The sequence below is a fragment of the Enhydra lutris genome, unplaced genomic scaffold (genome assembly GCF_002288905.1).
Source record: "Enhydra lutris kenyoni isolate GAN:26980312 unplaced genomic scaffold, ASM228890v2 scaffoldscaffold59, whole genome shotgun sequence".
In the NCBI taxonomy this organism is placed as follows: domain Eukaryota; kingdom Metazoa; phylum Chordata; class Mammalia; order Carnivora; family Mustelidae; genus Enhydra; species Enhydra lutris.
This window is the reverse complement of record NW_019154143.1, coordinates 11,312,889-11,325,248: the sequence shown is the minus strand read 5'-3', so window position 1 is coordinate 11,325,248 and position 12,360 is coordinate 11,312,889. Positions and strand designations below refer to the sequence as shown.

The window sequence follows — 12,360 nt, the reverse complement described above, 5'->3', positions numbered from 1 at the left end:
GCACATGGGAAAATGGATATATTTCCTTACTTAAATTTTGAAATATCTTCTTCCTAATTCATTAAATATATGTATATATGATAAGGGCTATGTTCTTACTTGATGCCTAAATTATTAAAATGATAAAGACTTGGGAATATATGTGTGTATGTGTGCATGTGAATGTATATAATGAAATGTATATTGATTATCTGCAACAGTGGTTTTATGTGATGTCCAGTACCATCTTTATTTCAAGATTTTTGTAAAATATTTGTAAGAATAAAACTATTCTTACAAAACCTTGTAAGAAAGACTTTAGAACTTTAGAGTCATCTGCCTATTGGCCGTGCGGAGTTTGAGCAACGGTAAAATAACATAAGGAAAATCTCAAAAGGTTTTATTAGGAGTATGTGACTTTTATAAAAATAAGTTTATCACAGTGATAAGAAAAAAACTGTTTATACTTGGAGTTCTATACATACCTCCTTATTGTCATGTCTTCATTCATGACTTTCAATTAAGTGTAATCTCTAGGATTGCATTCATGGTCCTCACTATTGTGATATTTTCAGTTAAAAATCCATGTTTACTAATTCAGGTTTTGAAAGTTATCATCTGTGGAATGTTACTTCCGCTTTCAATAGTAGATAATCTTAAAATGGCTTAAAGACTCACTGAAGGGGCGCCTGGGTGGCTCGGGGCGCCTGGGTGGCTCAGTGGGTTAAAGCCTTTGCCTTTGGCTCAGGTCATGATCTCAAGGTCCTGGGATCGAGCCCCACATCAGGTTCTCTGCTCAGCAGGGATCCTGCTTCTTCCCTCTCTCTGCCTCCCTCTCTGCCTGCTTGTGATCTCTCTCTCTGTCAAAAAAAAAAAAAAAAAAAAGACTCACTGAAAAGTGAAACGTTGATAGCACCGGCACACTAGTATCTATCAAAGCATTTCATCAGTGGGCTTTGCTATAGTACCCCAATTATTGGATTCTCAAGAAGGCCTTGGAAGTTTGCACAGTGTATTTAATAACATTTTTCCCTCCTGCATTTGTTTCACAGGTACTCTTTGAGTACGTCAAACTCTTCCATTGCTGCTCTCCTCTGTGCCCTTTACCCGCATTTCCCAGCTCACAGCACTGACAATCGGTGAGTCTGATGATTGTGTCCTCAGTGTGATCTTCCGTAAGGTCTCCAAGGGGTAATTTGATGGTGCTTTGGTTCCATGGACTCATTTCCAAATTAATTTGTTCTCTTCTTGGACTTAGTTACCTTCCTGACTAAATCTTCTAAAATGTTTCTCCAAATATTAGACCAAAAGAGAACTTTGGATGTCTGATGGACTGATGGATCCATCTTCCACCATTCTTTAATCAGTAGAACTGCTCTGAACCCAGAAGTGGGCCAAACAGGTTTACCTTTAGGGAAAAATTCATCAAATGAAAGATACTAGCCAACAGAAGCAAGATGATATATTTTATATCATAATTGTTTAATTCTAAGAGAGAAATTGGTCTGATTTAGTGGCAGTGTCTATATGAATTCCATTTTCCCCTCTTACATTAATGTTGAGAAGTTTTGTATAAATGAAATAAAAGGGACATGAAAAGCAAAATGCAGCAAAGAATCAGAGATAACTTATAAGTGGCAGTGAACCCTAGAACCTCAAACACGTAGGAAAGGAGTGATTGTACAGAAGCTCTGCATTTGAGAGCACAGACGGCCTTCAGCACTGCAGTCTCCCTGGCAGTTTCAGGCATAGCTGATTCCTGCTGCATATGGAGGAGGGGGAGAAAATAGCTCTTTATGTTCCCATGACATCCGAGGTGACCAGTGTGTTCGGCTCATCTCTCAAGAGATGCATCCAGAAATGGAGCACTAATGTAGTAACTGAGCTGTCATGCTCTAGTGTAATGTCGTTTAAAATAGTAATAATAAATGAAAGTTAGCTGTTTTATAAAAGTGGCCTGATCTGACGTCTAAACTCTGATGATAGGTGGAGCACAAGCATATTCTTGTTAAATTATTGCAACTCTGACAAGTGGTCTCTTGCTTGTCAATTTAGGAAAGACTTTTTGAGTTGTTAATGTCCGTAATTAGTGGTTAGGGTACAACAAGGAGCCTCACTTCCCTATTGCTAGGAGAATTGTTTGGTTTAGCTATTTTAAACAAAGCTGTTTGGTGATAAGCACCAAGAACCTTTATGTAACTGATAAATACCGTTTTTTTCTTCCTGGGCTTGATTGCTTTTAATTTTTTCTTTTTTAAACAAGAACATATCTACACATTTATTTATTTATTTATTTATTTATTTATTTATTTATTTATTTTTCAGTAAGGTTAAATCCTTGAGGGGTACAGCATCACACAGATTCTGTGGCCAATGACTTTAACAGGAAGGTGGCTTTGGAATTTGGCACGAACCATGCCACTGTTTCCATGAGCACGAGTTACTTTTTCCCAGATTACTCTGGTTTTGTTCAGTTTGCCACCAGGAGTAACTGTGTCATTCTTTGCTTTGTATATATAAGCTTATCTCTTGCCTAGATAGAATTCAGTTTCATTTCAAGCATAAACACTTTCAATTTTAAGAGCTATGTGCTCCCTCTGGTTTCGGAGACCCTGCTTATAGCCAGCAAAAATGGCCTTGGACCACAGCCTTCATTCGTCATTATAGGAGACCTCTTCTCAATAGGCCCCGCTTACTTGCACCCAGAGTTTAGCAGCAGGAGCCCCCTCTACTTTTAATTCTGATTAATTTATAGGAAAGGGTAGGTTTGGGTGGGAGGAGGGGGAGGCTATTGCTGTAACTTAAATTTAAAAAGAAAAATTTGAAGTCTCATTTTATCCTTTTATGGCATCTTAAAATCTAAAAACTTTTTGTGTCTAAATGCTAAAAAATAGAGGAGTGCCTGGGTGGCTCAGTCCTTTAAGTGTTCGCCTTCAGCTCAGGTTGTGATCCTGGAGTCCTGGGATCGAGCCCTGTGTCAGGCTCCTTGCTCAGTCTCCCTGTCCCTCTGCCATTCCCCCCTGCTCGTTCTCTCTCTCTGTCAAATAAATAAAATCTTTATAAATAAATAAATAAATGCTAAAAAATAAATGGTAGTTAAAAAAATTTTTTTTGAAAGCCCAGAAAAGCATCATGATCTCCCCCATTAGTTTTCAGTGTCCTGGATCCCAGGTGTGTGTGTATATATTTGTGTATAGGGGTGCGTATGTAGATGAGCTTTCCTTCTCCCTACCAGCCCTTATGCCAGAAAAACAAAGACCTAGAAGTAAGTCCCTTGGAAGGTAAAAAGGTGCCTGTGTAGGTCACTAAAGGATTATTTGAGAGCTGATTTTATAAGTGATGATTTTTTCAGTAAATATTTTCATGTTAAGGTAATTTTTACCTTATCTATAAAACCTTGTAACTATGAAAAAAAAGTTAAAAAAAGTAAAAAAAAAAAAAAAAGCAAAGAATTCTTGAGTCAAGGATCATGTGTCTATAATTTTTTAAAGAGAATCTCTTCATTAGTTTTTTTTTTTTTTAAATTTTATTTATTTGACAGACAGAGATCACAAGTAGGCAGAGAGGCAGGCAGAGAGAGAGGAAGGGAAGCAGGCTCCCTGCAGAGCAGAGAGCCCGATGTGGGACTAAATCCCAGGACCCTGGGATCATGACCCGAGCCGAAGGCAGCGGCTTAACCCACTGAGCCACCCAGGCGCCCCTCTTCATTAGTTTTTAATTGAATCTTGTCATCTTCCTAAATTTCGGACCGCTGTCATGGGAAGATAACAACCCCAGCTTCCATCGGGGTTCAGTGTCGGCAGCAACGGGGTGGAGAGCTCACACTGTCTCAGCTGTTCGTTACCTCCTGTCTGTGTTTTCTGTGAGCAGGTATCATCTGCAGGCTCTGCGGCACCTGTACGTGCTGGCTGCGGAACCAAGGCTCCTGGTGCCCGTGGATGTGGACACAAACATGCCCTGCTATGCCCTTTTAGAAGTTACCTATAAGGTCATTCTCTCCTTTCATTTATCTGTAGTTTCGTTACCACTCATACATCTTTGCAGGTCAAATATTTCAGAACTCTTGTCCTTTAAAAGATGACAGAGTGAATTAATCTTTTATAAAAATTGAAGCTTCTAAAGTTCTTGTACATCCTGTCAGGCCATTCAGGCTCACTTGTAGTTTAGGAGGGTAATAGTGTAGAAGTCATCAGCTGCTCTTCTGCCCCAGAGTCTAGAGTTTGAAAATGTCCTTGTTCACAAGTTTGAGTTAAAACTATTCTAGATCTGTTTGCAGAGCATATTTGATGAGAGATCTTTGATTTAGATGCACACATTGTAAGTCATGTGTATCCTTCCTTCATTCAGAATATTATTAAGTACCTTCTGTGCAGCAAACTGTGCGAAGGCTCTGGGGTATAAAAATTACATCTTTGTATTCCTTAGGGACCTGCTGTCTATTAGGTAGCCAGGCATGGATGCAGTAAGAGTAGCGCATGGGGGTATGTGTAGAATGCAGGGGAGCAGAGGAGAATTGTCCCCTCCAGCTGTTGAGGACTGGGGAAGTTGTCCTGGTAGACACAGTGTTTGGGCTGAGGTTTGCCAGCTGAGCAAAGGCACGTTCCCAGAAGATGACATGTGTGTAAACCCAGAGGCTTCAGAAGTACAGATATTCTGAACTGCTAGTATGTGAAGTGGTATAAGGTGATGCAGGCCTTCCAAAGGATTGTACACTTAGCCCTTAAGACTTGATACAACGAGCATTTTATGCCATCTGGCCATCTGTATAGAAACGGTGGGGAAAGAGAAGTACGGAGTGGATGGAGATGTTTCTTCTTGGTAGCTTCCCCTAACTACATAGTAAATTGTGGCTGTTCTTTTACTTCTGTAAAGGGTACTCAGTGGTATGAACAAACCAAAGAAGAATTGATGGCTCCTACCCTTCTTCCAGAACTCCACCTGTTAAAGCAGGTGAGTGGGATGTGATTTAGGGAGATCTGTGCAAGAGGTTAATTCAGCCACATCAGTGTGCATCAAAGGTAACTGAGATGAAGCCTCTGCTTTCTCAGTGTTCTGTAGGAAATAGGAAAGCAGCCCCGGTAGGAATTATCATGAACAGAGACAGTCTTTACTTGCAGATCTTTACTGAGAGGTTAGATGGCCATAGAATTTGATTCATATACATTTTTGTGTAGTAATGTAGCTTGTTAACTTTTCAGTGTCTCTTTCCGGCTTATTTTACTTCTTCTGAGAAATGTGGGTTTCATTTTGCCACACTAGCACCTTTTTAGCGTTTGATTGACTGTGTTCACATTTATCTTGGCAGATTAAAGTAAAAGGCCCGCGATACTGGGAGCTGCTCATAGATTTAAGCAAGGGAACACAACACTTGAAGTAAGTATACCGAATTTCTTAGATGTGTCTGTGAAGTGAATAGAAGTAAATGGAAAGGTAGAAATTGCAGATTATTATCTAGGATGGTTCCTTGTCATTCTTTGATCTCATGCAGGACAGTAGCGTATATATCGAATAAAGTGGTCTGTAACTTTGAAACGGAGTTTATATTAGAAAATGAGTTTTCTTTTTTTTTTTTAAAGATTTTATTTATTTATTTGGCACGGGGGCTGGGGAGAGCAAGCATAAGCAGGGAGAACAGCAGGTAGAGGGAGAAGCAGGCTCCCCGCTAAGCAAGAAGCCCGATGTGGGGCTCGATCCCAGGACCTTGGGATCATGACCCGAGCTGAAGGCAGATGCTTAATCGACTGAGCCACCCAGGTGCCCGAGTTTTAGTTTAGAAGACACCCTAAGTAGTTAGTTATATTTATTTATTGAGAAACTTGTAGTGACCTAAGTTGGTACAGTAATGGAATTATCTGTTGGAGCAGTAATAAAAGATAATCAGTGTAAAAGAGTAAGGCTGGGGTGGTGCCTGGGTGGTTCAGTCGGTTCAGTGTCTGCCTTTAGCTCAGGTCATGATCCCCAGGTCCTGGGATCAGGCCCCACATTGGGTTCCCTGCTCAGTGGGAAACCTGCTTCTCCCTCTCCCTCTGCCTGCTGCTCCCCCTGCTTGTGCGTTCTCTCTCTTTCTCTCTGTCAAATAAATGAATAAAATATTAAAAAAAAAAAAAAAAGATGGGGAAAAAAAAAAATAAGGCGGGTATGTATGTCCATCTAGAAAGGGAACTTTGTAACAATTGATATTTGCCAGACCACATCTTGGATATTTTTATTACTGTTTTGTTGAATTGTTCTTATAAAATTAAGATTATGATAGATAACTTTTGAGTGGAAATAGTCATATGCAAGTAATTACTTTAATGAACAGAGTGTTAATTTTATACCTTGAGTAGGGTAAATTAAGTCTTTAAATTTCTAGAAAGTTTAATAAGCCCATAACGATTTGGTTTGAGAGGGTTGGGGGTGGGGGATGGGATAACAAGGCGATGGGTGTTAAGGAGGGCATGTGTTGTGATGAGCACCGGGTGTTACACGCACCTAATGAATCATTGGACATTACATCCAAAACTAATGATGTACTATACAGAGACTAACTGAACATATTAAAATAAATTAATTAAAAAAAGAATTTTTATAGTTTGGTCCCAATTTATATTTCCCTTAAACTAGATATGATGGCTGTTTTCTCTGTTGTTCTCTTTAGATTTGCAGTACCATTTTTTCCTGCTGCTGGCCAGTCAGTAGAGATCTCGTACCTCCAGTGGATAGAGGATAAAGGGAATATGGAGAAATGTTAGATAAAATATTGCCTTTGAAGCACACACTTGAGCAGGCAGAGCATGAACTAAGTTCTGTGAACTTAGATACCAAAGAGTAGTAGAACTTTATTTTGGCTTTCTCATAGGGACTGATTTAATTTTAGACACAGTAAATGATCATATACCCTACTGGAAAATGATGAAGGCTTCATCTCATGTGAACATGATGTTGGGAGACACTGTGTTTCCAGCTGAGAACTACAAATAATACCTCACATAAAATTCATTCTTGTTTTTTTTTTTCCCCAGATCAATCCTTTCTAAGGATGGAGTTCTGTATGTTAAGCTCAGAGCAGGTCAGCTCTCCTACAAGGAAGATCCAATGGGGTGGCAAAGTTTGTTGGCCCAGACAGTGGCCAACAGGAACTCTGAGGCTCGGGCTTTCAAGGTATTATTGACTGGTTAAAAACTGAAGGATGAGGTGGAATAATTACAAATCCCACTAGCCCACTCAAAGCATGTACTTCTTTGGTAACATTTATGGTACCATTTAGGTGAATCTGCTCTCTCATCACTGCAGATTATAAAGACTGAATGACCTTGGATCTGTTTCTTGTTTTATGTAGCAGCTACAGTAAAATATGGGCCATCTGCCAGGACTCTAAGGATGACTTACATTTAGCAGTAGGGACAGTATATCTTCTTTATTTTTAATTAATATGTAATGTATTATTTGCCCCAGGGGTACAGGTCTGCGTATCGTCAGGCTTACACACTTCACAGCACTCACCATAGCACATACCCTCCCCAATGTCCATAACCCAGCGCCCAGGTCTGTATTTCTTAACACTATAAAAATGTTTAGTGTAGTAATTTTACTTATTAATCTTCAAATCTGTTAAGATTTGTCTAATTCATGGCAGAAATAGATAAAGATTTTTACAAGGTAGCGCTAATTAGTTTTTCTTTAGACCCCCCATTTGTTGGTTAAATCTTGGTGAGGATAAAAGGATGACAGGTTTATTTGATCAGTTTGCTTTATTATTCTCATAGTACTTGACCGCTAATTTAAGAGTATTTCAAATGAAAAAGCAGTTAAATTAAGAGTGTTTGAAACAATCTCATCCCTATCGTGGTCAGTATGTATTTTACTCTATACTTAAGAAGTTAAATATGTTCCCCACACTAGAAGTGTGTTCCACAGGGACGCCTGGGTGGCTCAGTCAGTTAAGCGTATGCCGGGGTCATGATCCCAGAGTCCTGGGTTTGAGTCCTGCATCGGGCTCCCTGCTCAGTGGGGAGTCTGCTTCTCCCTCCCTCTGCCTGCTCGCCCTGCTTGTGAGCGTTCTCTCTCTCTCTCTCTCTCTCACAAATATATAAATAAGATCTTAAAAAGAAAAAAAAGAAATGTGTTCCATAAACTAACATTAAAATTTCTCAGTTTAAGTATAGTTTTCAGGAATTTCATGAGCAAATGTGCTCCTGCTGAAGATACATCAAGTCGCAGTATAAAGTGATCAGAGCCCCTAGAGGGTGGCGGTAGAGGCAGAAATGTGGCCGGTGGACTGGCTAAGTGGTAGCCAGGGGACTAAATTAGCCACCTTTGTTTTTCCACATAAGGAAATAGCATTTATTTTAACTCATATTTCATTTTAGACCGGTTACTTACGACTGAGCCTTTATAATAGTTCCCAGGGTTTAAGTAGATGTAGTTGACATTAATGAATTTTGTTGGGCAGTATTTGATAGGATGTCTATGAAATAGTTCTGAAGGACTTTTGGATATGGTTTAACTTAAGCTCTCTTGCTTGTATAAATTAGAGCCCATCTCAAAGACCCTAATCTAATTTGTAAAGAAAATAGAAAAGTTTATACTTGATTTTGAATTGGGAAATTCCGTAAAGATTAAAAGACATCTCAATTTCCTGCTTCAAGGGAATTCAGAAGCAAAACATAAACCTCAGTGGAAAATTGTAATACCTTTGTATTCCATGTATTCCATATTCCCTTTTCTTGAACCTTGAGTGTTAATCTCTTTTTTTTTCCAATTTTTTTTATTGTGGTAAAATAAATACAAAGTTTGTTGTTGTAACCCCTAAGTGTATAGTTCAGTGATGTTAAGTCCATTCATATTGTTGCGCAGTCATTAGCCACCATCCATCTGTAGGGCTCTTTCATCTTGTAAAACTGAACCTCTGCACCCATTCAACAGCAACTCCTGCTCCTGCTCGCAGTCCCAGGTGCCCACCATTCTGCTTTCTGTCTTGGAATTTGATTATTCTAGCATCCTCATACCAGTGGAATCCATACAGTATTTAGCTTTTAGTGAGTGGATTGAGTGGTAGTCTTTTTGCCTTACCTTTTCAGTTTCAGTTCTAGTTTCTTATTTGTTTTTCAGTCAGTGAGGGAGAGGGGAAAGCCTTTTGGGGGCAAGTTGTATAAGAAAGACCCATTTATTATTGGCCTTTTGAGAAGTCAGTAGCTTATGTTTGGCTTATGTGAAAAAGCGTCTTGTAACTTCTCAGCGGAACAGGTTGGTGAAGCTCTAGCAGATTTGTACAACCTTGGGCTTTATGGGAACGTTGTATGAAAACAGTGAGGTAGTTTTCTTACAACTGCATATACTACAATTTGAGCAATAAGGAAAATAACCTCTGGTATTTCACATTTGTTGCTGTTTATTTTTTTTAGCCAGAAACAATTTCAGCATTTACTTCTGATCCAGCACTTCTGTCATTTGCCGAATATTTCTGCAAACCAACTGTGAACATGGGTCAGGTATGTATCATCTTTGACTCAGCTGCCAGGCTACAACTTATTATTTATCTGTGAACACCACCAAAAAACTCGGGTACATTGGATGATTTTTGCTTGGCAAATACAGATTTTTCATAATCTTTTTTTTTAAAAGATCTTATTTATTTGACAAAGAGAAAGCAGGAGTGCATAAACAGGAGGAGCAGGCTTTCCGCTGAGCAGGGAGCCTGACGCAGGGCTCGATCCCAGGCCCCTGGGATCATGACTCGAACTGAAGTCAGTTGCTCAACCAACTGAGTCACCTAGGTGCCCCAGATTTTTTGTAGTTTAAAATTATTAAATTTGTTAACTCCCTACCTTGATAGAAGAAACAACTTAAGATTTCTAAGACGTTAATTTCAATAGGTGATATTTTCTTATGTGCCTCCTTGTACTGATTGATATTTTCATTGTTTACTGTCTCTTATTTTTTACATAATTTTATTATTTGTTTCCTCGCATTTTATAGCTTTTTTCTCTTGGTCATAAAACTTGTTCTCTTCAGGATTCAAAGGGTGCCCAGTAGATCTTTTATTTAATCCAAAGTTTGGATGTAGGAATTTGATATCTGGGATTGAGGGCCTGTTGCCTATAAGTGTGTGTAGCTCCGGGAAAATTTTTTAGCCTCTCCAAAATGCAGTTTCCTTGTTTCTAAAAGTGGGATTATGATAGAGCCTACCTTACATTGTTGTTTTGATGGCTAAGTGAGATAATTGTAACCCCTTTAACTTACTGAATCTTAACTATTTATTGGACACTTTGCTCAGTATTTTATGTAATTTTCTTATGGATTCTGACTCTGAGGGTAGGTACTTTATCATTCCAGGTTTGCAGATGAGGAAACTGCCACTCAGCTAGCACATGCCTAAGATCACATAGCTAGTAAGGGCTGGGCAAGCATTCAAGGCTGCAGGTCTCTGATGAAAGTCCGTGCCTGTCCTTTAGCCCAACTGGGTTTGGTTGTGCTGCCTCCTCCATACCTGTTCTGCTTGGTGTTTTTATGCATCTTTGTTGGATGCTGGGTTTTCTTTCTGGATCTTGTTCTTGCCAGCCTAATCCAAGGCACGTCTCTGTAGTGTCTTGTCAGCTCATTTTACCGCAGCCAATACTTCCTCTCCTCACAGCACTTAGAGCCCTAACTGTCCCTTCAGACTTAATTTTACTACATTTGATTGATGTTTAGTATTGCATTCACTATGCTTTTATAAAGAGATAGCTGTTTTACCTTATGTATTATTGACTGTTGAGCTTAAGAATGGGCCATGTAGTTGCTCTACAACGTTGAATTGATTTTGGAATATACATTGATGTGCTACAAAAAGTTTCTAATTTTCCACAGAAACAGGAAATTCTGGATCTGTTTTCTTCAGTACTGTATGAATGTGTTACTCAGGAGACCCCAGAGATGCTGCCTGCATACATAGCAATGGATCAGGTATGGTTCAAAAACCAGTTCAATTCTGATGACATTTATACTGTATTTTAATTAACATACTGAACAATGAGGTAAGGTTCCCTGTGTGTACATCTTTTTTGGTTTCTCATTGCTTTTAGCAATTCAAAAAAGGAAACCCTATAAAACTTAAAAGCTTTACTTATGACAAAAAAAAAAAAAGCTTAGAATTTATGATGCCAGGAACTCTAGGGTTCCCAGTCTCCCCTTTTTTCTCTTCCTTCGACTATCAGGGGAAGACCACATTCCGTGCCTTTCTTCCCTAGCATCCTTCTCTTGTCTCCTTCCTGCAAAGCCTCTTCATGGAAAAGAAATGCAAATGAGCAGTAAGTGAACAAACAGTACTCTAGTGATGACAGTAATGTGAAATTATGCTTGTGTGATTAAGCGTGCAAGAGGTTATAGTATTAGTATGTAGGGATTTAGGAAGCTGGAGTTCATTTTTAAATTTCTTTTATTTTATTGCTGTTTTAAAAGAGCCTAAAAGTGGTAATGCAGAAAGTGATGCCTAACTGCTTCCCTAAAGGATCAGGCCAATTTATTCACTTTGGGTTATTAGTAATACACAAGACTTTTTAATAGTATCACACCTTTCAGACCCAAAATTGCAGTTAAGCTTAGCCAGTAGTTTTCTAACTGGGCTTAAATTTATAGAGTAATCTTCAGAATACAGATCTTTAAGTCCCGTTCTGTATCATCTACTGAAACAGAATTTTCTGGGATGAGGTCCAGATCTGTGATTTTTAAAGAATTCTTTAAGTGAATGTGACATGGTGAGTTCATAGATAAGCATGTGGGACTCAGTGTCTAAATCCAAAGGAAGTAATCTCTAATGGCAAAATAATCTTTATTGAAAAGTAGGAAATGACACTTAGGAAGGAGAGAATTTCCCAAAACCTGAAAATCACATTCTGTCAAGTTATATTCTTAATTAAAAGGCAAGTTCTAATATAACCAGATAGGCCCAGAATGGCATTATTGTCTGGTATCCATCCACATCTTTTAATTGGAAAGTATGATTTTATGATGTCCACACTAACACTGTTTGTCACAGGGCTTCTCTATATAGCAGTTAAATAATGAGTTTTATTTTTCCTTTGTTGGCCGAAAGTGTTCCCTTTTTATGCTCTGAACCTTTACCCCTTCACAGTCATGGGCAGGTGTCTACAGAAGAACATCCCTGCTGGTTGCAGCCATGGTGATTTTGCAGATGGGTCCCAAGAACAGTATTATTAGTAGTATTGTTTTGCCTTCTGACCCCTGGGTTCCCTGGCCAAGTCATTGTACTCTACTTGGGTTTCCCAGAGGTGATGGCAGTAGACCTAGTGGGTCTTCATTTTTCAGAGCCATTGAGCCAAGGTCATTTGCCTTTGTTGCTTTTACCTAAAAGCTATTTATGTGGGGACCACACTGAAGAGGGTGGACATGTATCTGCAC

General features: G+C 39.0%; 1 protein-coding gene and 1 pseudogene across 4 annotated transcripts in view; one reads left to right on the top strand and one right to left on the bottom strand.

The window, feature by feature from the left end:
• The window catches only part of LOC111158407 (anaphase promoting complex subunit 1), a 101,336-nt gene that overhangs the window by 74,712 nt on the left and 14,264 nt on the right, over positions 1–12,360 (top strand). For all 4 annotated transcript variants that reach the window (XM_022520400.1, XM_022520401.1, XM_022520399.1 and 1 more), the window contains 7 exons: positions 1,032–1,118; positions 3,850–3,967; positions 4,852–4,929; positions 5,285–5,352; positions 6,984–7,122; positions 9,366–9,452; positions 10,810–10,905. In XM_022520400.1, the coding sequence (XP_022376108.1) occupies positions 1,032–1,118; positions 3,850–3,967; positions 4,852–4,929; positions 5,285–5,352; positions 6,984–7,122; positions 9,366–9,452; positions 10,810–10,905 (673 nt within the window). The remainder of the gene's footprint in view (positions 1–1,031; positions 1,119–3,849; positions 3,968–4,851; positions 4,930–5,284; positions 5,353–6,983; positions 7,123–9,365; positions 9,453–10,809; positions 10,906–12,360) is intronic.
• LOC111158372 lies at positions 2,310–3,763 on the bottom strand (annotated as a pseudogene).